Here is a 26717-nt window from a genome sequence, read left to right on the forward strand (position 1 = left end):
TGTTCTTGGGCATATATAAAAGTTAGATTTAGGTCCCTGCTGATGGTGGCTAGGGAAGCAGGATCTTTTTAAATTTATTTTTACTTTATGTGCATTAATTAGTGTTTTGCCTGCCTGTATATCTGTATGTCAGGTCTTAAGAGTCACGGACAGTTGTTAGCTGCCATGCGGGTGCTGGGACTTAAATCCAGGTCTTCTGGAAGAGCAGCCAGAGCTCTCAACCTCTGAGCCATCTCTTCAGCCTGGGAACTGAGGTTCTAAGAGATTTGGGAGTGCAGGAACTATGCATATCACACCAAGGATGGAGAGAAGGGAAGATTCTAGCACTATTGAGGAAGAATGATCAAAACCAAGTGCTGGTGGGCGGGGGGGGGGGGGGGGGGGGGGAACAACCAAGTGCTGACTCACATGGGGATTATATTCAGGCCACGGGATACGTGTATCAAACCAAGGAATCTAAGGGATTTCTAACCTGGAGATTTAAGTGGTGATCATAAACCCAAGACACCAACAGTTGGATAGTGCTGGCATAGTTCCTGTAGACCTGAAACAAAATGACTCTGCCTCTTTTTTTTTTTTTTTTAAGTCTTACACCACTCTTTCTTGACAGTCCTGTTTATCTCTGGCAAGAAGCAGTAATGGATTCCAAAGCATCCTCCTGCCTTTTCATTACGGTGGAATACCTGCCAAGCCTTATCTTACATGTTTGCTTTGTTATGGAGTATGTTAAGACCTTTCTGATTCATCAGCGGTATACTGGTGCCAACTCCGTTCAGGAGATCATGGGTGTCCTACAAGTTTCTGCGCGACCTTGTCCTGAATTTTGGAGACGCACTCTCTGTGGGAATTGTAGCCACATCACAGATTCCCCGAGACTCAGAAATGACAGCAGCACAAGAAACACATTATTGACGCATCAAGAGACTCAAGCTTGGCGTTGGAGGCAACGGGTTCACTAGGAGAGAGGGCCTGGGGCAGTCCCTTTGTTGAATCTTTCAAAGATGAAGGAAAAAACTCTTCTCTTCGCCTACAAAGATAAAAATATTTTATCCTGAAGGCTGCGGTCACCAGGCCTGCTGGCTTCGTACCGGAGCGGGAAATGACATCAGTAACCAAAGACCTAGATTATATGAAGAAACCCTTAAAGTTCTGAAAAGGATGGACAACGGGAAACCGCTCAGGCTGTCTTGTCAGGGGGCAATTTTATATCCTCTGTCCCAGGTTTGGCCACTCCAGAGCCTCCGTGAGTGTGGTTTGGTGCTGGCAAGGCATCTTCAATTCTTACGTTGCCAGGGGGAGCCTCCCAAATCTTGGGGATAATGGGGATGGAGATGAGTAGTGTCAGGGAGCGGGCACAACAGAGGTTCAGAGTTTTTTTCTTTTTTTTGCTTTTGTTTTTAAATAAAGGGCTTAACTTCGGTGCGGTCCAGCGTCAGCCACGCCATTAAGTCGTAGCGGCAGGAAGAACAGATAAAAGGGGGAAGAGGAAAGGCGCAGCAGCGCGCACACGCTCGGAAACGGACGTCGGCGGCGCGCGGCGCGGCGAGCTGCAGGCGCGGGTCCCCGCGGGGAGAGAGGGAGGGCGAGGGAGCGCGATCGGTCGGGCGGTCGGGCAGCCCCTGCCCGAGCAAGGCCGGGCGCGACCAGCGCGGCAGGGGGAGCGCGCCCCAAAGCCTTCCCAGCCGTCGCCCCCGCGCGCCGCGCCAGTAGTTCGGTCCGAGGGGGCGGCTCCAGGGGCGCGGCTCCGCGGTGGCCCAGGCTGCTCTAGGCGGGAGCCGACCCCAGAGCCAAGCCGCGTAGGGAGGGAGGGAGAGAGGGAGGGGACAGGCGGGCGCGCGGGGGCGAGCGGGGGCGAGCGTGTGGCGCGGCGGCTCGGAGGAGCGGGGGCGAGCGGCGCTGCGGGCCGTGGGAGGAAGCGCTGCGCCCGGCCCGACGGCGCTCGCTAGTTGAGCCACATCCGCGGGTCGCCGGCGCCTGTCACAGCCCCTCCATTTTGAAGGAAGGAGGCCGCCGTTCCCACCGCCGGGGCGGCAGCCGCGCTCATGGCGTTCAGTCCCTGGCAGATCCTGTCGCCCGTGCAGTGGGCCAAGTGGACGTGGTCCGCGGTCCGCGGCGCGGGCGCGGGCGAGGAAGAAGCCGGAGGTCCCGAGGGTGACCCTGAGGAGGAGGAGGACTCGCAAGCCGAGACCAAATCCCTGAGTTTCAGGCAAGTACACCGCATCCCAGCCGGGATGCTGGCGCGCGCCATCCTCCCACCGCGGTCATGCTGTGTGCGCGCAACCGTGTTGCCGGCTCTGGCTGCATCTTGCCCGCAGCCGGGTCTCCGCTGTGCACCCGAAAGTTCGGGATGTTCTGTCTGCCCGTGTGCTTTTCGTCCCCTGTCTTCGCTGTGAGCTTTCTGAACCCGGCCCCGAATCGGCGGTCTCCCCATCCCGGTTTGCCTGGCTCGTTTTCTCTTAAGCGTCGACACCCCGGCTCCGACACAGCCACACCGGGTAGTGTCAGTTGATGAGGCCAGGTGGGATTTGTAGCTTTTCCCCTGTGGGCAGGAAATCGTCCTCCCTCCTCCCCCGCATCCATCTCTGCCCCGCAGTGTCCGAAAATGCTGCCGTGGTAAGAGAGGATCGCGTGATGACAGGCCCCTGGCAGCTGGTGAGAAATGGTGGTCTCTGCTGAGCTGTCACACGTGTGATCGTGGAAGGCAGGTGACGGCATTTTCAGCCGCGAGTGACTTTGAGACAGATAGAGGCCTACCAAGGAACAAGGAAGGCATGGTTAAGAATTGGCTTAGTTTGGGCGGCGCGGGGGGGGGGGGGCGGTATTCACTTTTAAGCCTCAGGAAAAGGGGTCAATTACGAGGAGTTGATTTGAAGCTCCCCTCCCCCCGTTTCGGCTGTGAAAGGCAAAGATGACCTCAAAAATAAGTGGTACTGGTGAGACGTTCCAGAGGACAGAAGAGATTTCGGGGAGCTAGGATGCTGGGCATCGCTGAAAGACTGCCGCAGCCTCTCCCTCAGCCGGGTTGAGGATTGGTTGGTTGTAAAGTTAGACGAAGGTGCTGGACTTGCAGCGTTGTAAGTGCAGTTTAAAGGCAGTTGGAAATACCGTTGACCGTGGTAATGCCTCGTTTTTCCCCCCTGGCAGCTCGGATTCTGAAGGTAATTTTGAGACTCCTGAAGCGGAAACCCCAATCAGATCGCCTCTCAAGGAGTCTTGTGGCTCACCTCTAGGATTGGCAGACCCTGAGGCCAAACCCCAAGGTAAAAAACAACTTTAATTATCTACTTCTTTGGTTTTAACTTTTAAAAGGGGGGGGCATAAAAAGGGGTGCGTGTGCATCTCGAGGACCACTTGAGAGAAGTTAGATTGTCTCCTTGCTCCAGAAGAGGCTGATTTGGAAGGCTTGTAAAATAAACGTTTTGTAAAATAAACGTTTTGATGATTTGGTGGTCCCAAGCGTCCTTCATTCTCTGAAGAGAGATTATGCTTTTATCGACATTCCCAGCCATTTCTGCTCTCAACCCCGAATAAGTAAAAATTGGGTGAGTGACCGGTTGGGTTATGTTTAGATCTGGCTTCCCAGACTCCACAGTCTAGTAGTTTCTACAAGGGTGTGGCTAGACACAAAATTATAGGTAAGAGTTGATTTTTGAGTCAGGAATCTTAAGCAGTTTCAAAATTGCTTGCCTTTCCTTCCCACCAAGGACTGGTTGGGAGCCCTTCAGTGTAAACAACACATTCCTTCCCCAGTTCCCCCAGAGCCCAATCTCATACATGCCCTTCAATTCTAGATACCTCTGGCCCACTAAATTAAAAAAAAAATTTTTTTTTGGAGACAGGATCTTAGATAGCCCAGGCTAGCCTTGAAACTCACTACGTGGCTGACTAACCTTGAACTGATTCTGCCGCCTCCAGTCCTGGAATGATAGGCCCGCGTCGCCATGCTTGGTTTATTGTTACATAGTTTTGAATAAAATTTCATTTGTTCTAATCAGAATTAATTTGTTCCTTCAGTCAATAGAGGTCCTGTGATACAGAAGTTGAATCCTTGATTTCACTGAGCAACATTTTGGAGGGAGGCGAACCTTTTAAGTCGTAAAAGCAAAATATCTGTTGAGTTATGTTAAGTTCTGTGGAGAACGGCGGGGTGGAGGGTGGGGGCTGACCTATGGGTCTGGTTCGTAGGTGCTGGAAGTTAGTTTAGGGGAACCCCATAGAGACAGTACCGTAAACAGACTCCTTAGGGGAGAGTCGAGGAAACAAGAGTTGTGTGTGTTTTTGGGAGAAGAACCCTTTCTGCAAAGGGAACGGTGTTTGCTGAGAAGCAGCCCCTAAGCAGTGGAGCCCTAGGGTCTAGAGAATCACCATTCTGGAGGAGCTGGCCCAGAGGCCAGTGCTGCCCATGTGGAATGACTGGGCTGCTAAGTAATAGGAGCTGAAGTCAGGGAGGTGAGGGGCAGACCAGGCCATTATGATGATGGTAGGTTTTCAGAGTGAGGTAGGAAGCGGCTGTAGGGTATCTGTGCAAAATACCATAAACCAGCTCAAAACCAGTTTACTTTCACAATTGCCGAGAGCTAATCAGAATTGGAAGTCTGAAACCCGAGTGTTGGCAGAGTCCTGCTCCTGAAGACTCAAGGAAAACTTTCTTGTCTGTTCTAACTTGCGCTGCTTGTCAGGAGCCCTTGGGTTTGGCTTGAGGCAACGTAATTCTTCTTTGCTTTATCATATGGTGGGTTTTCCCTGAAAGTCTGTGTCTTCTTGTGGCCATGCTATGGGTACTCAGGTCATTCAATTTAATACTCTCTCTAGACTAGTATGACCTCATTTTAACTTCATTGCACCTCTGAAGACACTATTTCCAAATAAGGGCACATTTCTGGTAAATTGTGTCTTTTAACGTAATCTTCTTGGGGACAATTTAATTCATTGTTGCAAGTCTTTAACTCCTTTGAGACAGGGCCTCAACTGTGTAGACCAAGCAGGCTTTGAACTTGTTATGCCCAAATCCGCGGGGTCCCCACAAAAGCCAACCAAGGAGACCAAGTCCCATATGTAAAAGCAAAGAGCCTTTATTTTAATCAAGTTTGCAAACTCGGTCTCTCCGCATGTCCAACATACTGGAATAAGCGGAAAGCCCTGAGCTCATTTGGAATTGGGTTTTTATAGTAGTGAAGGTGAGGGGTTTCTGAGGTTCAGGACCCCTGATTGGCTGGCATACGTCTAGGGATGTCCTGGTGAGGTGCCCTGGCAGGTGATCCTATCTACAGCGGTTGGAATGCCAGGCATTTCCTTTGAATGGTCTGCTTTTGGGTGGGGGTCTCAGCCTGTGGTTCCTCTTGCTGCCAGGCATTGTCTCAGGGTAAACTACTGAGACTCCAGACTCCATTTAAATTCATCAGTGGCCAGATAATGGTGGGAAGTAAAGAACTTCTTTTGGTGACCTGCCCGGACTTAGCTTTTCATGGCTGCCCCCCCCACCAAACTTAAGGGAGATTCATTTACCTGTGCATTCCAGGTACTGGGATTAAAGGTGTCAGCCACACCTTTAATAAAAATTATTTAAAAAAAATAAAGAAATTGTTTTCGCATTTGTTATTTAGTGGTGGTAGGGGCATGTGCCATTGCCCGTGTGTGGAGTTTGGAGGGCAGCTATCAGGAATTGGTTCTGTCCTTCCACCATGCTGGTTGTAGTGTATAGCAGTAAATACTTATATTCCCTGAGCCATCTTGCTGGCCCAGGTATTTTGTTGTTTATGAGATAAATAACAGTCTCCCTGTGTAGCCTAGGCTGGCCTTGAACTTGTGAACTCGTGCCCCAGCCTCTCAAGTGCTGGGTCTGACTTCCTTTTGACAAGGTTGTTTGCTTTATGGAGGAAGGGCTCTGGGGTGGACGTCCTTTCCATGTGGCTTCTCCCTCCCACTGCCTTTAACACCATCACCATATAGTGCCAGATGGAAGGGCTTTCAGTTACCCGATCTTGGAATGGGTTCTGACTCCCTTAGGTCCACAGTTGATGTAGCTTAGTGCTTACTTCGTCACAAGTTTCCTGGGGAAGTCGAGTCTCTGGACTTTGTAGAGGGGTTAGATTTATTGGTATACCATCACTCTTTTTTAAGATTTATTTATTTATTTATTTAGTATGTACAATGTTCTGCCTGCGTACCTACACCCCAGAAGAGGGCACCAGATCTCATTACAGATGGTAGTGAGCCACCATGTGGTTGCTGGGAATTGAACTCAGGTCCTCTGGAAGAGCAGGCAGTGCTCTTAACTGCTGAGCCATCTCTCCAGCCACCCATCACTCTTTTTGCAGTTGGTTTTTTTTACTAGAAATTGTCATCTGCATGCTGGGTATACCGTGCTGAGACTCAAAACAGAACCTTTGGCCTGCTCTGTGCTGCTGCCAGGTCAGGATTCCTGGTTGGCATGGACTGGCACGTGGCAGAGGGTGTGTGGCAGAACATTACACAGTCCTTCCTGTGATGAAGATACCGCCTGCCCCCATAGCTTCCTTGCAGATCGGGAGGGAGGTCTAGAAGCTAGAAAGAACTATTTCTCCAACCTTCTCATCAAATTTAAATAAAGCCCATAGGACGGACATTAAGTAGCTGTTTGAAAGCCTCTTTGAATTGTCCTCAGCCCCGGCAGCCTTTCCCCAGCGTTCTACCAGTCTGCCCTTCTGATTCCTCTGCCAGATTCTCCAGTAAATGAATAGAGGCTGGGATTGGCTCTGCCCCGCCCCCTGGCCCCCAGCCACAGCCACTCAATTGTTTGGTCCTTCCCCTTCCAGTGACTGTCACACTCTTTCCTTCTGTATAAATGTTTTCTTAGAGAGCCTTACATCAGCAGGGCTCTCCAGGGTAGTTCGTGGCTGCAGAGTGTGTCTCTCGGGGGAGGGGTTAAGGTCTTTAGACAGTGGGGGACTCCTAAGACTGGTTGGTTAGTGTCTGGCCTTTTAAGAACCTCTTGGAGTTAGTCCAGCCTGTGGATCACCTTGTCACGCATACAAAGTAGTCGTGAGAACACAGCAGAAACACAGGTCTCGCTGAAGTTGGTTTCACTGAGCAAAAGCTCTTTTTTTTTTTAATGATTTATTTATTTTGTGTGTTGCTGTTTTGCTTGTGTGTGTGTGTATGTCTATGTGAGGGTGTTGGGTCCCCTGGGACTAGAGTAACAGACAGTTGTAACCCGCCATGTGGGTGCTGGGAATTGAACTCTGGTCCTCTGGAAGAGCAGCCTCCTGCTCCATCACCCGCCTCCTCGTTCTTTAAATTTGGAGGGAAGTACAGTTTTGCTTTTATTGGAACTGTTTTAAGAATGTATGTAATTTTTTTAATGAGTCCTCTTAAGATGGTTTTATGCTAACAATTAAATAGTAGGTCAGGTTGTGACTTTTTTTAGGCACAGAAAAAAGTTGGCTTCTGAATATGTAATAAACTAACTGAAAGTTTTCTTGGAAATACCAGGCTGGCAGCTGAGAACTTTCCACTGGTAGTTCTGCATTTGCAGTCCTCTTCCCAGCAAAGGGTGCTGAGCTGGGTTTGCTTGTTTTGTTTTGAGACAGGGTCACACTATAGTAGCCATGCTCATAGGGGTCCTTCTGCCTCTGCTTTAAAAAATATTATCATTATTGTGGGGAGAGGCACAGATGCCAGAGAGGGGGGGGGGGGAAAAGAGAGAGAGAGAGAGAGAGAGAGAGAGAGAGAGAGAGGGAGAGAGAAGACTACCACAGAGCCAATTCTCATCCACCGTTATGTGGGTTCTAGGGATTGAACTCAGATCACCAGACTTCTGACTGAGCCATCTCGTTAGCCAATGAGCTGCTTTATTTCATTTTGTTTTGTCTTTGCTGGGATGTGTGCTGGTGAAGACCCCTCCCCAAGAACTCTTGAGGAAGCCCCTCATCTTCTCACACAGACACTTTTGTTTTTGCAGGAATAGGGGCTGTAGGTTTATTCAGGTGTTTCAGCCTATAAAAGCCTAGTTGTAGGCCAACCCGAGCTATATCGTGAAAGCCTGTTAAAAACAAGCAAAAACAAAACAACCCCACTACCAAAACTGCAGAGGTTTTCTTAGTCAGTTAGGTCCCTCTTCCTTTGTGATCGTACCTGTATTTACAGATGGTTACCTTTCTTTGAAAAAGAGAATGTTAGTTAATGTAGGAACCCCTACATTAGCCTTGGAAAACTAGTTAACCCCACGGGTCCATTTTTATTTTCAAATGCCTAGGCATTTCAGATACTTAACCGGTGCAGTCTGGAGTAGAAACAGAATCCACCTACTGATATTTATTGCTGATGTTCATGTGAGGAATGAAATTGTTTGTTATTTCTGAGACAGGGTTTCTCTATGTGGCCCTGGCTGTCCTGGAACTCGCTCTATAGACCAGTCTGGCCTTGAATGCACAGAGCTCCACTTGCCCTTGCGTGAGTGGGGAGGTTGGGGGGCGCAGAAAAGGCATTTTAATCGCTCTGAAGCAGCAGTCTTATCTGTAGGCAGCCTTGGGCTGTAACTGTTTTCTCATAATCTCCAAGATCCACCGTAGTGTTGGGAGTCCATTGTTTATCTGCTGAACAGCCATCTTCCTCGAGCTCTGCTAACCAGGATTGCTGACTATGCGTGCCTGTGACTGACGGTTGGCTGTGGAAAGGCCTTGCTGCTTTTGAGTTTAAGATCTCAGCCTCCACTTTGGAAGCACCAGCCTAGTCCTGAACATAATTAGGGTTTGCTTGTGCTGGTAAACTCACAATACGCTGCTTCACCAGGGCGAGTGTGTCCGCTGGCTGCTCTGCCGGGCAGGCTGCCTCTGCCAGCTCTCCCACTGAACTGCGCCCTTAGCCCCTTCGTTCCCCCCCTTCATTCCATTTGCTTTTGAGGCCGAGTCACCATGGAGCCCGGGAAGCCTCTAGCTCCTGGTCCGCCTGCCCCATGCTGCAGTTGAAGGTGTGCACCGCACGATCTGATCCAGTAGCCTCTTGGGAGCACCGCTGGGAAGGAATAGCGCATGTGTCCCAGTTCCCACTGCAGGATGCTCACCTTGCCAGCTTTCTACTCCCGCCACATTTGTTTACTGGGTGACTAGATGCAAGTACTTTCTAGCATTTCCGCTATAGCAGTGATACTGAGATAGGATATAGTTTCTGTTTCAAAAAGTGACACATCAGGACCAGAGCCTTGATTGCCGGCAGTGCACTCAGTCTTAATTTCAGCTTTTAAGATGGAAAATCTGTCTGCAAGGGTGAGGTGGCCCAGTGGGTAGAGGTACTTGTCATCAAGGTTCATGGTCTGAATGATCCCTGGAACCCACATGACAGAAGGAGAGAACCATCTGACGTGCCCCCACCCACCTACACCCCCCTACCCCCCGCCGAGTCAGTCAGTGTGAAGTTTTTGTTTTTTGTTTTAGAAATGTGTAAATTCCACTATCAGTCTAACTGTTGGGAGTCTGCGACAGGAGGGTCGGCACACGTTTGAGACTGCCCTGACCTCCATAACGTTCGATCCTGAGTTCACTCTCCATTCCTGCAGGGCAGGGAGGAGGGGTTGCTCATCCAGAGCTCTGGGAAATGTGGTTCACAGCTTTTCCTCTCCAGGGAATTTGTGAATCCCCCTGTTCAGTGTTCGAGGAGGCTAAGAGGAAATGAAAGGCCTTAAAACACTGCCAGAACAGGGTGTGAGCTGGGGAAAGCACCCTTTCCTCAGTGACAGCTGAAAAGTCACGAGAAGACGAAGTCTCCTGTGCCTGTGGACTTGGCATGAAGGCCCGTCCATATGCGAATGCATGTGTCTGACTTACACATTGTAGTTTGGGGTTTTGAGCAGCAGAAGTTTGCTGCACAGTTTAGATACAAACCAACAGAAGCAAAAGTCATCTTGGGTAAGTGGTACAGCGGCACTGGAAGTGCTTTTTATTTTCTTGATAATTAGCTTGGGCTCCTGTGTGGTGGTGCACGCCTTTGATTCCAGCACTCGAGGCAGAGGCATGGGGATCTCTGAGTTCAAGGACTCCGTGGTCTGCCGAGCTCACAGGTCTAGAACAGCCAGGGCTACACAGAGAGACCTTGTCTCTAAATAAATAAATTAAAGTAAAAACAGTGTCAGCTCTTCAATGAGGAAAACGGAGGAAGGAATTGGTTTCTTTTCTCCGAGTCTTGTCTGGGTGAGGAAAGGGGATTGTGAAGATGGCATTCAGCGTCCTGGGACTTGGTACCTGTTTTTAGGTCAAGAGAGAAGGGTTGTTTGTTTTTGGTTTTGTTGGTAGTGCTGGGGATTAACCCAGGTCTCACCTGTGGTGGACAAGTGCTTTTCTCTGAGCCCTGCCCGTGGTCCCCATAAGTTTCTGTATTGTTGGTGGTAGCCCATTGCTTCATAGCAAATTATTTCAAAACTTAGCTTGAAACAGTTTTTGAAAGTGGGGCAGCTTAGCTGGCACTTGTGAAACCAAGACCCCTGGGTGACTTGACCTCAGGCTAAGGTCTTTCTATCTGGCACCATTTTCTCACCGGGTATTGCTGGCTGATGGAACGAGGCTCAGGTCCTAAGGGGGGCCCTGCACAGTGTCCTTTCTTTCACTGCCCTTACAGAATGACAGCTGGCTTCACCTCCCCGGGCCGCCGACCATTAACAAACAAGTCAGAAGTCACACTGTTACTTCCACAGAACCCTTTCAGTGACACAGGTTAGCCCAGTGGTGGGAATGCCAGCAGGTGAAGGCTCATTGGGAACTCCATGCTGGCGCTGGTTACCACAAGCTTCTTACATTGCCAAAGGGTGTAACTTCCGGATCCACAAACTTCTCCCCAGCTCCTGCTCCCTTCCCTTAAGGTCTCTTGTGTGCTCAGCATTCCTGGGTACGGAATGACCATCCTGCTGTGGGGTGTCTCCTGAGCTCACTATCTGGGGGCTCTTCTTGCTAAGCATTCCTAGCTCTTTTTATCCCGAGCCTCGGCTTCCCAGCTGTGTGGGTGGTTACTGCTTTATGAAAGAAGCAGTTGGTATTTTGAATTCTGCAGTAATTATTTCTGAAGAGATTGCACGTTAGGGCTGTTTGGCAGCAGTGGATTGAAGTCCCACAGTTTCAGGTCTCTGCATCACAAGCCCATCTGTTAGCACGCGTCTCCTGCCTTCGCTCTTCCGGCTGGGGCAGTGCGGCCCTGTGCCGAGTGAGGGCTTTCTAACATCTGTCTGTGGGAGAGATTTCTGCACCACGTGAAATGTGGCCTGAGATAGATCCAGATGGCTCCAGAACCAGTGGGCACCGCATTATTGAGAGGACCAAACATAGTCGATTGTTGGTCTTGGCTTCTCTGGAGAAGGTCTTGGCTGCTGGTAGGCAGACGCGTTCTGGTTAGCCTAACTAAATAACTCTTCTTCGGTTAGAGTATGTTCTTTAGAAGGTAGAGTTTGGATCTCTTGATTTGAGTGGATTGTGCTTGGGATGGAACCCAGGGACTCAGTGCATATTAAGTGACCTTCCTCTGACTCCCCCACCCCTTCTCTTGGATCTCTTTCAATGAAATAGCATAAAGTGCTGTTTTGGAAATTTGAAGTGCTCTCCTTGACCTTGGCACCAGTTTTATCCTTTTATCAAGTGGGTTTTTACCTATTTTTACATGTAGAGCTTTAGGCTGCGCATGCGTGTGTGTGTGTGTGTGTGTGTGTGTGTGTGTGTGTGTTTTGAAACGGTCTTTCTGTGCTGCCCAGCCTGTTCTCAAGCAGGGTCATCCTACTTGAACCTCCTGAGTGCTAGGGTTCTAGGCAGGTGCCACCATGCCTTCTGCTCTGTTAGAATGTTAAAGTTATCCCAGAAGAATGGCATGGCAGCTGGTACCCTGTCTTCAAACAAAAACAAAACACGAAATAGCTAAACTTGCCCTTCCTTAGCTCCTGGGTAACGAGTATTTTTGTAGTGTCAGAGGTGAGAAGGAACAGACAAGACAGTTGGTTTGTTCTCTGGGTGGGTGAGGGAGTTAGTGTTGGTGCTCCACCTTAGATACCCTAATGAATAGTGAGTGGTGGTGGGAAGGAGACCTCTGCCTTGATTTACCAGCACCCCCACCCCCTGCGTGGTTAACTTCCTGGACCTTCAAAGTCATTCAGTCTCTCATTCTCCATTTTAAGTCCCATGGCCTTGGCTTTTTGGAATTTTGTTTGTTTGTTTTGGTTTTTTTGAGACAGGGTTTTTCTGTGTAGTCTTGACCACCCTTAGAACTCACTCTGTGACCAGGCTGGCCTTGAACTCCACAGAGATCCACCTGCCTATGCCTCCAGGGTGTTGGAATTAAAGGCACGTGCACCACCACTGCCCGGCATTTGTTCCAGTTATCTTGGAAGAGGGGGATGTCGATTGAGAACACACATAGAATACATTGCAACTTTGCAACTTAGGGAAATCAGAAGCACTAGGAATTCAAACTTGAAGTTAGGGATGAACACCCCTCTCTGAGTGTTGGGCACTTGTCGCAGGTGCTAATGTGTGCCTCATTACTGTTCTCCTCAGGTTTTTCCGCTTGCAGAAAGGGCTGCTGCCTGCTTGAGGCAGTTTTTCTCCGGACACCCTTGATTTCTGCACAGGAGAGGAGGATACAAGGCCAGTGCAGAGTGGGGTCCTACGAGGCTTCCAGAAGGAAGGGCCTCAAGTGAAGAGCAAATGCTAGTCCTGAAATAGCTGTCAGTGTGCAGCCTGAGCGGTCTCACTAGCTGTGTAAATATACCTTTCTCTGGATGAAAGAGAGAACCCGGCTGTGCAGTGGGCACTGAACATCAGCTCTGTTGGAGCCTTGGGGTCTTCGAAGAGTAGGATAAGGGTGTCTAGGGAGTGTGAAGGCTCCTGTGGAGTGCTGTTGGCTTATTTCCCAGACCTCTGGGGCCTTGGCTTCTGTGTTGAGTTTGTCAGCTTGTCATAAGTCAGTTGTCTAGGAAGAGAGGCCATGAATTGAGGGAATGCCCATCCATCAGACCAGCCTGGAGATGGGCATTGTCTAGACTGATGATTGCCGTGGAAGGACCCAGCTCTCTGTGGGTGGTGCCACCCCTGGGCAGGTGGTTCTGCTTTAGCATAAGAAAAGCAGGCTGAGCAAGCCCTGAATTGCAAACCAGAAAGCCTAGCTCCCTGTTCCCCCGCTGGCCTCTGCTGCTTCAGTTCTGCCTCAACTTCCTTCCATGATGAACTATGAACTTTAAGCTTAAGTAATCCCTTTCTGCCCTGGTTGCTTTGGTCGCGGTGTTTTAGCACAGCAGCAGCATGCAAAGAAACACAGCTTCTCAGGGTTTGTTTTTCTTAGAGAAAGGGTCTTACACTATAGCCCGGGCTGGTTTAAAATCCTGGCCCCCTTCTCCCTCTGCCTCTGAGTGTTCGGCCTATACACGTGAGCTGCTTCTCTTGGCTTCTCAAGAAGTTTTAGTGCCAAACGCAGGGGATGTGAGGGTGTGGAGAAAGTGGAGTCAGAATCCAGAATGGCAGTGACTTTCCTGGGTGACTCATTCTTTCTCCAGCCAGTGCTCAGGGAAACGGATGTCCATGCCCCATAGAGCGCATCTTAATTCTGCAGCACCCTTGCTCTTACCCTTGTGCTTAAACGTATACCGACGTATCTTTGCTAAACGCCTATTCAGCTTTAAAAAATAAAATTAAAAATAGTATCCAAAGTTAGGCAAAGATAGAAGCAGGAGGATTATGAGTTTGAGGTCAGTGTGGCCTGTGTAGTGTGTGTGTGTGTGTGTGTGTGTATATATATACATACATACTGTACATTATATTGTCTAGTCCCCAGAAAGCAAAATAAACCCCCCCCCCCCAAAAAAAAACCACCGCCACCAACAAAAGACACAAAGCCTCTGGACTCGGCAGCTGCCGTGTTTCCAGGCGGTTTCATATGTGTGGTTATTCCTGTCTAGGAGGAAGGAGTGACATCATTTTCACGTCTCTGTAAATAGAACTTAACTAGCACATGTGGGCTTCCTCAAGGAGGATTTACAATCCACAGTGGCAGTGCGATTTGCCACCTCAAGTGTGGGTCCCTGTGAGTGACACACGAGCAGTCACTTAGAACATTTTCTGAACGGTGAATCTGCGGTACGCCCTTCCCCGTCTCCTGTAGGACAGGTGTGAATCTGCGGTACAGCCCTCTCCCATTCCTGTAGGATGGGTGTGAATCTGCAGTACAGCCCTCTCCCATTCCTGTAGGACGGGTGTGACTCTGCTGTACAGCCCTCTCCCATTCCTGTAGGACGGGTGTGAATCTGTGGTACAGCCCTCCCTGTCTCCTATAGGACGGGTGTGAATCTGCGGTATAGCCCTCCCTGTCTCCTATAGGACGGGTGTGAATCTGCGGTACAGCCCTCTCCCATTCCTGTAGGATGGGTGTGAATCTGCAGTACAGCCCTCTCTGTTTTCTGTAGGATGGGTGTGAATCTGTGGTATAGCCCTCCCTGTCTCCTATAGGACGGGTGTGAATCTGTGGTACAGCCCTCCCTGTCTCCTATAGGACGGGTGTGAATCTGCGGTACAGCCCTCTGTTTTCTGTAGGATGGGTGTGAATCTGCAGTACATCCCTCTCTGTTTCCTGTAGGATGAGCACAGTTTGTTTCTGTCCAGTGATTTTTCATGATGCTTGGAGGATGGTGCAGTCAGCAAAGCACTTGCCTTGAAGATCTGGGTTCGAGTCCCAGACCATACTGGGCATAGCGGCATGCACTTCAGGGAGGAATTCAAACTCCAAAGGGCTCCTCTATGGCCATCTAGCCTGACATGAGCTCCATGCCAATAAGAGAGCCTGTCTCAAAGGAAGTAGATGCCATTCCTCACGGTGACACCCAAGGCTGCCCTCCAGCTTCTGCAGATAGACACACCTGAACGTGGTGTACAGGCTTTTGTTTGTTTGTTTTTGTTTTTGTTTTTTGAAACAGGGTTTCTCTGTAGCTTTGGAGTCTGTCCTGGAGCTAGCTCTTGTAGACCAGGCTGGCCTCAAACTCACAAAGATTCACCTGTCTCTGCCTCCTGGGTGTTGGGATGAAAAGCGTGCGCCACCACCTCCCGGCATATACAGGCATTTTTTAAAAAGGTGTGTGCAATTAAGTGATCTTAAAGACTTTTAAATTTTTTTTAGGGTTTTTTGTTTTGTTGTTGTATTTGTGTTTGATCAGGGTTTTACTATGTAGCCTTGGTTAGCCTGAAACTCTATTTAAATGAACTGATCTTGAACTCACAGGGATCTGCCTGCCTCCACCTCTGCTTTCTGAGTCCTGGGATTAAATAAGTGTGCCACTATCTGGCAAATATAGTGATTAATTGATTGATTGATTGGTTTTTACTTTATGTGTATGGGTGTTTTGTCTGCTTGTATGTCTGTGTACCACATGCATGCCTGGTGCCTGCAGAGACCAGAAGAAGAGCATTGGAGCCCCTGGAACTGGAGTTACGGGGATGGTTGTGAGCCATCATGGGAGTGCTGGGAGGTGAACCTGGGTCCTCTGGGGGAGAGACCTTTTAATCACTGAGCTAGCCATCTCCAGCATCCGTGGTCTTATTATTTTTTTAATCACTGGGGATTTAAATCCAGAACCTTGTATAGGCTAGGCCATCATTCTACCACTAGCTATAGCCCCAGCCCTTAAGTTTTTGGTTTTGATTGGGGGGGGGAGTTCTTTATGTAGCTTGAGATGACCTTGAACTCATGATTCTTTTACCCCAGCTTCTCAAGTGGGCAGGATCACAGGTGTTATGCTACTATGCTGTGCTAAATGATCCTTATAACTCTCACCCCAACCTAATTTTTAGGATGTTTTTTCCATCTCCGGAAGAATCCTATGTCTATTCTATATCCACTATATCTATTTATAGCCACGCACCGTTCCATTCCCTCCCCCTTCTGGTTCTAGGCAAATAATGTTCTGGGTTTTGTTTTTTTTTTCGAGACAGGGTTTCCCTGTAGTTTCTAGAGCCTGACCTGGAACTAGCTCTTGTAGACCAGGCTGGCCTCGAACTCAGAGATCCGCCTGCCTCTGCCTCCCGAGTGCTGGGATTAAAGGCGTGCGCCACCACCGCCCGGCACTGGGTTTTGTTTTAATAGATTTGTTTATTCCGGACACTGTGGTCTTTTGTGACAGTCTATCATTTTAGACTTGTTTGTTTATTTTTTTAAGTGTTTTCGAGACAGGGTTTCTCTGTGTAGCTCTAGCTGTCCTAAAATTCACTCTGTAGACCAGGCTGGCCTCGAACTCATAGAGATCCACGTACCTCTGCCTCCTGAGTACTGGGATTAAAGTTGTATGCCACCACACCTGGCTTTATTTCTATTTTGTGTGTATGAATGTTGACCTATGTGTACAGATATGCACTGTGTGCATGTCTTATGCCCTTGGAGGTCAGTAGAGGGTGTCAGATCCCCTGGAACTGGAGCTATAGGCGAGTCTTCTGTAAGATCTCAACAGTTCAGAGTGCTCCTACCATTGAGAGCTTTCCTCTAGCCCCTACCATAGTGCTTTCAAAGCTCAACGGTTGTCATAGAAATACCAGGGCTTCACTCCCTTTATCACTGAGTAATACTCCATTGTGTGGTATACACACTTTATTTGCCCATTCATCAGCTGCTTGAAATGTAGCTTATTCCCATTTTGCAGACTGTTAGGACTAGTGTTGCTTTTTTTTTTTATTAATAGATATGTATTTTCATTTCTCCATGTTCAGGCTGAGAAGTAGAATTGCTGGGTTGTGTGGTAACTCTGTGGCTAACATTTTGAAGAACTGCCAGACCAGTTTTCCAAGTGGCTGCATGGTTTTACTTTCATGTTACCAGGTAGAGGGTCTCACTCTGTAGGCCAGCCTGGCCTTGGACTCACAGACTCTGCAGTGCTGGGGTTACAGCCTGCAGCATTTGTCACCTTCTGTCCCGGCAGAGGGGAGGTGGCTCCACAGCATGGTTTGGATCCTGAGTGGGTCATTGGCATCTTTTCTTTTTTTTCTTTTTTTTTGGGGGGGGGGGGGGTTTGGGTTTTTCGAGACAGGGTTTCTCTGTGGCTTTGGAGCCTGTCCTGGAACTAGCTCTTGTAGACCAGGCTGGTCTCGAACTCACAGAGATCCGCCTGCCTCTGCCTCCCGAGTGCTGGGATTAAAGGCGTGCACCACCACCGCCCGGCTGCTGGCATCTTTTCATGTAGTTATTGGATATTCTGCATTTATGTGTTTATGGAGTTCAGAACGTCAAACTAGGGCTTCCATGGAGCTGTGTGTGTTGTGAACATTTTCTTTTGAAATTTTATGAACTTATAAAAAAAACCTGTAAATTAAAAACAACCCTTCCCTCAGAAACAAAACAAAACACACCAGAATTCACTAGACTCAAAGTCTCTACATCTCAATGTACTTCTCTGGCGTTTGAATATTGTTATTTAGGGAAACGTCATTTCATATTTCTTCCTCCTTCGTTTGCTTTTTTTCACCCTACCTCCCTTTCCTCCCTACCTTTTCCCCCCTTTTTTGCTTTTTGTTGAGCCATCTTTGCAGCCCCCCTCTTGGTTCTTTGAGATGAGGTCTCACTCTTAGAGACCAGGTCGTCCTCTTGAACTCTCCGTCCTCCTGTCTCAGACTCCCACATTGCTGGACCTGTAGGTGCATGATGTCATGCCTAGCTATAACACACGTGTGTGTGCAGGCGTTTATGTGTGTTGTGTGTAGTTATTTTTTTCCTTTGAGATAGTCTCCCTATAGCGCAGGCTCGCTTTGAATTCACTATGTAGGTGAGGCTAGCCTTGAACTCCTGATTCTCCTCCTGCCTCTGCCTCCCAAGTGCTGGTGTTATCTGTATGAGCCACTGTACCGGCTTTGCTTCTGCTTTCTTTGGACAGTTTTGTAGTTTGTGCTCATCTGTTTAGTTAGGTCTGTGGTCTGTTTTCAGCTAATTTTTGTGTTTGGATAAGGAAGTGGTCCGGCTTCATTCTTTCACACAGAGCTCTCCAGTTGCTCCAGTTTCTTGAGGCTGTCTTTGCCCTTTTGCAGACACAGATGCTGCACCCGCCGGGCCAGTGCCTCACCTCACAGGAGGTCTTTTCAGTCTGTGACTCTGTTTCTAGCTGCGGAGGACTGTGACTTCCTTCATCTCTGAAATACTGAGCTTGGTCCAGGCCCTGAAAGTCTGTTGTCTTGGAGGCCACACCTCCTAAAGGAACGCCCACCTTTGCTCAGGTTGCTCCTCCTCTACTTCTGTTTTTAATTGTGGACTGATAGGAGCAAGCCATAGGCCAGTGCTTGACCACTGAACTACCCTGTGTCAGGTTGGCAGGATGGCTCAGTGGCTCAGTACGTAGTGACCAGAGTCCCAGTCTTAGAATCCACTGATGTGCAGTGGTGTGTGCCTCCCCTCAAATAACTACATCCATAAATATGTGGGGTGTGTATGTGTGTGCGTGCGTGTTTTTTTAAAGAAATACTGTTTGAACACAGATTTTATATAATGTTTCTAGAAGTGTCTTTGTTTTTGCTGGATGTGAAATTAAAAAGGAAGTAGTTTATTCAGAAAAGGAAGTTGGTGCTTCAGGAAGCCTTGCAATCCAGCAGAGGTTGTGATTTCTGTGTAAAGACAGGAGGAACTCTGAGTGGCAGAAAAGGTGCTTGACAGTTCCCTGCAGTGCAGGAGGCAGGAGAGCTAACTGGGCCTGGAGTGGGAGCAAGGCCACACCTCCTAACCCTTCCCAAACAGCCCCACGAACTGGAGACCTAGCATCCAAATATATTCTCATTCAGACCACCACACACCATCCTTGACTGTGGGTCTTGTATGAGTAAGGGCTACTTTACTACAAGAGCCATGGTGCCATAAGATAGCCTGTATTGGAGATGCTATAGAGAGCATATAGCTCTTGTTAAGGGTTGTCCTTCAGTTCCAGTACCGCGGATGCTCACTCCTTCATATGAAGTGCAGTGCTGCCTGTGTCACCCTCTGCCTCTGACACCCAGACACCCATGCGGTGGGAGCGCCATGTCGGTGGTGTTTCTGCTCGGGATCATCTCCAGACAGAAAGTCTGTGTGCTTAGTGCAGCTGTAATTTTTTTTTCCAAATGTTTTTGCTCTGTAGTTTGTTGAATCCACAGTTGTGGAACTCACAAGCGTTTCTGACTAGCTTATTGATGTTATTCTCTTAGCATGCCTGGTTTACGAGTTAGGCTTTATCAGAGCCATCTATGTGGAGAAGACGTCATCTTTACAAAGTAGTTTCTTCTGTGAGTCAGGAATCAACCAGGAGCTGTGGAGGATACAGGTGGGGCAGGCAGATCAGGTTTTATTATTGCCGTGGTGAACTCTCACAAATGCTACCAAGGGAGGAAGAGCTTTTTCTGGCTCACAGTTCTGGGGGACGGAGCCTGTGGTGGCAGGAAGGTCGGGTGGCAGAGCAGGACTGTGGCTGATCACATTGCACCCCAGGAAGCAGAGGCAGACAGTGAGGAGAGAGAACAGGAAGTAGGACTTGGGTGGGGGCTTTCTCCACCCTCCCACTTCCTCAGCAAGGCTTCAGCTCCTCAAGGCAAGGCTTGGAAGCCTGAGCCTGTGGGGGGCCCTCACATTCAGACCACACCAGCAGCTGTAGAATATTGGGGATGATTTAATTCTTATCTAGGGTTTAATGCATAGGAGTTTTTGTACAATAAAAGACTCGAGAGTAACTTGTTCTAGAAGAAAGCACAGAGTGGCCTCAGTGTTCCGCAGACATTGGCTTTTCCAACAGTAAACAGATGTCTTGCATGCCAGCAATTACTTAAAACAGTTTTTTTGGGGGGGGGTTCGAGACAGGGTTTCTCTATAGCTTTGGAGCCTGTCCTGGACCTCGCTCTTGTAGACCAGGCTGATCTTGAACTCAAAGAGATTCGCCTGCCTCTGCCTCCCGAGTGCTGGGATGAAATGTGTGCACAACCACCCTGGTTTGTGGGTGTTGTTTTTTGAGACAAGGTAGCTCATCTGGCCTCAGACTTGGAATCCCTTTGCCTCTGCCGTCTATGTGCTGGGATTGCAGACCCTGCCACCCCGCTGGCCTCTGGTTTGGGATTTGACTCGCTGACCTGTGTTCAGATCACTAGTAGTGGGGTAACCATGCTGTGGGGAAACTTGCTCTTGTTTTTTTCCAGGGACCTGTGCATGAGAAGTCTGTAGTCCTAGAACGTGCTGGGCTTTTCTTGTGAAGATGACCCTCCTTGGCAGTCATGAGCAGGCTCCGTTTTCTGTCACATGGAAATAGTACTGAGGCAGGAGGACTGCCACAAGTTGGAGGCTATCCTGGGCTGCTGAGTGAAAGAAACTTTTTTCCAAAAACAAGTTCGGAGAGGTGGCTCAGTAATAACACTTTTTCCTGCACAGCCTGACAACCTGAGTTCAGTCCATAGGACCCACATGGAAGAAGAAAACCAGCTCTCTTGGGTTGTCTCTGACTCTACAGGCAGGCTGTAGTGTGCAACCCCCCACCCCCACCCCAGTGTTATTAAAAACAAACCAAGAACAGGCTCAGCGGGTAAGGGAATTTGCCGTGTAAGTCTGGTGACTGTGGCCTGTCCCTGGTAATCATGTAAAAGTGTAAGGAGAGAATCCCACAAAGTCCTCAGACTTCCCCATGAGGTGTGTAGCACACATGCCCACACATACACATACATACATAATACATTTTTTGAATAAAAACATTTTTTATGATGACACTTGCTTTTTTTCTAAGGTTTCAAAAAGGCTTTTATGAACTTGTATTTTAGCCCAGAATATTCTTAGCATACAATCTAGAACAGTACCTTAGTTATCTCAGTCTTTAATATCCTGGCATTCCATGCCCTTCCTTTTATCAGTGTTTTGAGAGGGAGGGATGAAACCTACTGTAATAGCCTTCCTATTGGGTAAGTGTCAAAAGCATCTACTGCTAAAAAGCAGAGGGGTTTGTCGGGGTCTGGTGCTAGCCCGTACCATAAATTATTTTTCTTGACCAGACCCCAACATAAACTATCTTTCTGGACCGGCGTGGAGGTGCGGGAATAAAGACACAACTCACATGGTTTTATCGGGAGGGAGATTCTCAGCCATCCCTCATGAGGTCCTGAGTTCACATCCTGAAGAATTCCTCTCATTTATTCTCCTAACAGCTTTTATACCAAAACATAAACTGGGTGGGAAATACACCAGCATTCTGTCTCCTAGGTGACCAAGTGAATGGCTCTTTGTCACATCCCCATCTACCTGTCTGCTGTGTATGCTAGCTGTCACATAGGCTTGAATCAGCATCTCTGTCAGGCATCCTCTAAATTACAAAGAAAGGAACAAAACAACATCCTGACCTTTGTTAGGGCAGTTACAGCCTGTTTGCAGCGCTATGTGACCACCTCAGGTGGGGCCTATGGCTTCAGAGCCTGGCTGCCACACCATATAGAAATATGGGCCTACAGGGGTTCACAGTTCTTCCGTCTTGAAGGAGTTCTGTTAGCAGCAAATGTGCAGCACAGGCAGCCGCGCCTTCATTCTGGATTTCCTCTGTGCTTGCTTTGAATTTATTCCTGATCCATTCCTAGCGACTGCATTCCCCGAGCCTCTGGCAGAGCCCAGTTTGTCAGAATCAAGCTCAGCGCTCACACTGGCTGTGGGGAAGGAGCTCCTGTACTCACAAGGAATGCGCGGGGGGGGGGGGGGGGGGGGTCCTGTGTGAGAGGAAGGCAGCTGTTATATAAGGGTGCTTTCAGAGGAGAAGCAAGGCTGAATCTGTGGCTAAAACTGGCCTGAGATGGGGTAGCAGATGTTTTCTTCATCTCTGAGAGGGAGGTGGTGTTAGACTTGAAGTTTCTGTCCTAAGGCAGAGGTAGTTATACTGGGCAGCTGCTCTTGGGACACTCGCCAGTTGGTAGGGTGCCAATGAAACTTCAACAAATACCTGGAACTCAGACCCAGAGCCTGCTTCTTCCTCAGAGTGCTGGGTTTAAAAGCATGGCCTAGCTGACAATTTTTTAATGTTTGTTTTTATATTTGCACAGCTTCACAAGCTGGTTAGTTGACAATTAATACTCTCACTACCCAGTGAAGATGTTTTACTGGCGCTGAGTTGTGCAGTTGGAGGTAGAGTCCGCAGTGCCTAGATGAGGGAAGGGGTGGGTTCATTTACCTGGCACATGCCCAGAGATGGCAGAGGAATGACCAGGGAGGAGAATGTCCCTTGGCAAGGCTCCTTCAGTTGTCTGGAGCCTGGAGGCTGAGGCTGGGTGAGGGTGCTCCGTACTGTGTTTTCCTTCCCTTGTCCACTGCTCCTGTGATACCCAAACACTGCTTAGTTTTTTTGTCCCTAACCAGCACGACTGCTGATCTGGTCGTGGGTGACAGGAAGACGCAGCATGTGGCAGGCGGCCGTTTCACAGTAAGCCCGCGTTCTGTTTCCGTGGGTAGTTCCGCACCTACTTTAAAAAGATAAAGTTTGGGTCTTAAATTGGGTTAACCTTTTACAGTAAACTTAAGAACTGACGTCTGTTTTAACAATTTGGATTTAAATGTGTTAGAACTCAAGGTGAAAGTGTGGGGTGGCGATCGCTTGGACTTGATTTTATTTTATTTTATTTTTTTTTTTTTTTTGGTTTTTCGAGACAGGGTTTCTCTGTAGCTTTGGAGCCTGTCCTGGAACTAGCTCTTGTAGACCAGGTTTAAGGATATCTATAGCCATGGCTTCAATGAGAAAAATATTTGTAGCCTCTTTTATATCTATCTATCTATCTATCTACCTACCTATCTATCTATCTATTTTTGGTTTTTCTAGATAGAGTTTCTCTGTGTAGCCCTAGCTGTCCTGGAACTCACTCTGTAGACCAAGCTGGCCTCAAACTCAGAGATCCGCCTGCTCTGCCTCTCAAGTGCTGGGATTAAAGGTGTGTGCCACCATTGCCCAGCAGCTGAGTTTTTTTTTTTTTTTTAAACAATACTTTTAAATATTTCAATGTACTTTTCGCCAAAAAGATTTAAACTTGTGTGGAATCACCTCATTGTTAGGTCTTGACCTAACAATTGAGTGGTCTTGACCCTGGAGGTGGAGTTTGGACCAAGGCAACTCCCAGGGGAGGGACCTTGAAATGGAGCTTCCTGCTCCATTGCTGCTCCATTGGCACTCCAAGGATGGGTGCCCGGCTGGGGTCTCACTTTCAATCAAACACTCAGTGACCATTTTTGAAAATTTATATTTTCAAAATAAAAAAAAAAAAGTTAGATGAGGACTGGAGCGAAGGCTCAGTGGTTAGGAGCAAAACTTAGGCAAAACTCACTGGCGTTAGCAGGCAACCTCTTCAGCATTTCCCAGACTCACTGGAGCGTCCTACCTAACTTGAGTTTGATAAGCTAATGCCACAGACGGCCTGTGATACCCCCACCCCAGCCCATATCCATATCCGGTCTGTCACCGGGCCTCACCGATCTCACCTCCCTGTTTTCTCCCAAATGTTACATAACTTTCTGTTAATGAGCAACATTCTCCTGGAAACCCCAGAAAATTACAGCTTTGTTCATTTTCAGCTCCTTCCAGTACATTCCATTCCCACACTGCAGCTGGATAAGCTATTTAAAACACAACCTGTATCTCAAGGTAAAGCCGACTTGACAAGGTTCGCAGGACTCTGCAGGAAGCTCCTTTTCTGTCTTCCCAGCTGCTTTTCTCTCTCACTCATCTTCCGTCCGTCCGTCTACCTCATGGGAAGGACACCTCTTCCGGAAGTCTGAAAGGATAGTGGGAAATGTGTTGTAAAGTCGAATTGCTAAAAGTCCCGAGCAGTTCTTCTACTTTTTAAAAAGTAGCTTATTTTTACTTTGTGTGTGTAGTGTTTTGGCTGCATATATGTCTCTCTGAGTGTGTCAGTCCTCTGGCACTGGCATCACAGCTGTGAGCTGCCATGTGGGTGCTGGGGATTGAACCCCGGTCCTCTGGAAGAGTAGTCACTGCTCTTATCTGCTGAGCCTTTGCTTCAGTCCCTCATCTAAATTTTCAAAAATGGTCATGAAGTGATTCCACAGGAGTTTAAATCTTTTTGGTGAAAAGTACATTGAGATATTTAAAAGTATTGTTGAAAAATATCTCAGCTGCCGAGTGGTGGTGGCACCACAGTCTCAGCAGTTGGGAGGCAGAGCAGGTGAATATCTGAGTTCAAGGCCAGCCTGGTCTACAGGGTAAGTTCCAGGACAGCTAGGGCTACACAGAGAATCCCTGTCTTAAAAAACCAATAAACAAATAAACAAACAAATAAATATAAATTGAAAATAAAAATCTCAGCTATTTTAGTGGCTGTGTCTATTAACTATCTGCTACTTCAAGGCAAGTCTTTTAGTTGCTGTTTTCTGTTGCTATGAAGAGACACCATGACCAAGGCAAGTCTTACAAAAGAAAACATTTAGTTCGGGCTTGCTTACAGTTACATTCCCGTCACAGTGGGCAGCAGACAAAGATGGCACTGGGACGGTAGCTGAGAACTTTCCGAACCTTACGCCTTGCTTGTTATGATAAAGTCACACCATACAGACTCTGTACCAGTGGTAGAAAGAATTCTTTAATAGTTTTCTTTCTTCTTTTCTAGAATCACAAGAAACCACTGAACAGTCCATAGCAGAAGTAATCGAAAAGTGTTCACCTGATCCATGTTCTAGATCTTCAGAAAATGCGCCACAGACGAACGCTGATGCTCGCTCAGTCGGGGACGCCAAAGGAGAAACCAAACATGATGCTAGTAAGGTCTCAGTAGTGAGGCCATTTTCAATAGAAACCAGGAGTCCCACAGATGACCCAGCGGCACTAGGAACAAAAGCTGCTTATGGCTGTGCACCTGCGCTCTCAGGCAGGGCTTTGCCCTCCGCTGCATCAGAAGCCACTCAGGACAAGCCAGTGACAGGAGGAGGCATGGGGGCTACATTTGAGGCTTTTACAGAAGGCAGGCTGAAGACTGGAGAGGCGGTGGCCAGCAGAAGCAAGTTAAGAAAGCCCAAGCCTGTCTCTCTGAGGAAGAAGACAGCCGGAGGCGATGCCTCTGAACCGGAAATGATCATGGAGGGGTCGCCTCTCCCTAAGGCTTCCTCCCTGTCGGCTCCTGATGAATTGGATAAGAACACACATCCTACTGTGCTGAGAGGTGCCAGGGTCCTGAAATCTTCCCTTAACCTTAAAGAAGCTGCTGATGCTCACAGTAATGGCTCCAGCGGCTCAGGGCTTGAGCTGCAGGAAGGGTCCAGGAACTTGCCTCCCAAGCTTGAGTATGATATTACAGAAGGCGGGGAAAATGTTGAGACCAAGAATGCCCTTCCAAGGAAGCCTGCTAACAAACTGACACCCAACATACGGAAAGATGGCATCAGCCAACCAGTAGATGTTGAACAGCCTACAGACCCAAGAGTCCAAGATGCCTCCCTCTCCCAAACGTCTCCTAAGCTAGATCCTAGCAAATGGGGCCACCCCAACATTAATTCTTCCGGGAGCTGCCCCATTATGCAGAGCTCGCCTCCCTTTTCCTCCAAAGGCTCCTACCACTTTGACGAATCCGCGGATCCCTTTAAGCCAGCCTCAGCTTTGACAAGCAGCGCCTTTTGTTCTCCCACTGGTAATCATGTTAATGAAATCTTAGACTCACCCAAGAAGGCAAAGTCGCGTTTAATAACGTGAGTGACAGCGGGTGCTGGGCGTGGTGCTCTGGTGTGTTCTCTGGGAGTCTGGCAGCTATTTTTGGTTTCTGTGAATTGCGATCATAAATGTGTGAGGCCCGAGGGGGGCACTTCCCTCTGTAGTCTTTGCCCACCCCTCCCGTGCCTTTGGAAGTGCCAGAAGTTTCCTGGCTGATTTCCGCCTCATCTCTGGATTCTTGACGTGTTCAGGTCATCTCCCCCTCCCCCCACCACGGATACTTTTAAAAAATTATTTGAAAGAAATCAAGATTTGAGGTTTCCAGGAATCACCCTGTACCTGGAACTCTTTACATCCCATAGTTACCTGTCTAAGGTCAGCACTGTCAGAAATGGCCCAGAACGGTCCTCTAGAACCGAAAGGCGTGACTTGTGTTGGTGGCGGTGATGAGAATTCTTGCTTCCTTGTGTGTTTCTAGTTCATTAGCGGATTTCCATGATGAGAATTGAGAGTATTCTGAATGGCCAGTAAAATTTGGGTACATGTGTTGTGTTCTTCTATCCCCTACTTCTCCTGGGAAACAGGGATGAACCTTTGTTTAGTGTAGGAGTTCCCAGAGTCATCCCTCAGGCCATATTCCATGTCAAAGTTTTAATTTTGATACGGGTTACATTACCAAGAAACTCAAGTTGAATAAAAAATAGTATACCTCTTTATAACCCTGTGACATTACACAGGAGCAATTAAATGGGCTTTGAACACTAGCACTGATTGTTCGTGCAGACCTCTCTTGACTTTCATGTCTGGGCAGCACTTGGGGTTCATCTTGGGTGTGCTGCTCCCTTGGTGCTTCGCTCCTAGATGCCCGCCCAAGCCATAGCCTTTAAGTGCCTTCTTTCCAGCTGCAGGCTGAAGGCGAGATCTTGCTCTAAGATGAGATCTGGGCTCAGGAAGGAGACACCAACTCTGTCCCTAGTGTTTAGAACCTAGAAATGCCAACTCCTGAGTCCTGCCATCTTCACCTGGTGGCAATTTCTACTGTTCCATTTTTGTGGAGTAAGTTTATTGGCCCAATAGATTACGCAAATTTTATATAAAAAACAAATTGTACCCAGGCAGAATT

General features: G+C 48.3%; 1 protein-coding gene across 4 annotated transcripts in view; it reads left to right on the plus strand.

Annotated features, from left to right (window-relative positions):
• The window catches only part of Tacc1 (transforming acidic coiled-coil containing protein 1), an 80644-nt gene that overhangs the window by 33921 nt on the left and 20006 nt on the right, over positions 1 to 26717 (plus strand). Inside the window, exons 1-3 of one of the 4 annotated variants that reach the window (XM_038325960.1) lie at positions 1857 to 2206; positions 3145 to 3260; positions 24561 to 25632. The exons of 1 other annotated variant lie outside the window; for it this stretch is intronic. In XM_038325960.1, coding sequence (XP_038181888.1) covers positions 2043 to 2206; positions 3145 to 3260; positions 24561 to 25632 — 1352 coding nt within the window. In that variant the 5' untranslated portion in view covers positions 1857 to 2042. Of the gene's footprint in view, positions 1 to 1856; positions 2207 to 3144; positions 3261 to 24560; positions 25633 to 26717 lie in introns of those variants that run through there. 2 more of the 4 variants (XM_038325961.1, XM_038325962.1) reach the window with 2 other exon arrangements.

Source organism: Arvicola amphibius, chromosome 4 (genome assembly GCF_903992535.2).
Source record: "Arvicola amphibius chromosome 4, mArvAmp1.2, whole genome shotgun sequence".
Classification (NCBI taxonomy): domain Eukaryota; kingdom Metazoa; phylum Chordata; class Mammalia; order Rodentia; family Cricetidae; genus Arvicola; species Arvicola amphibius.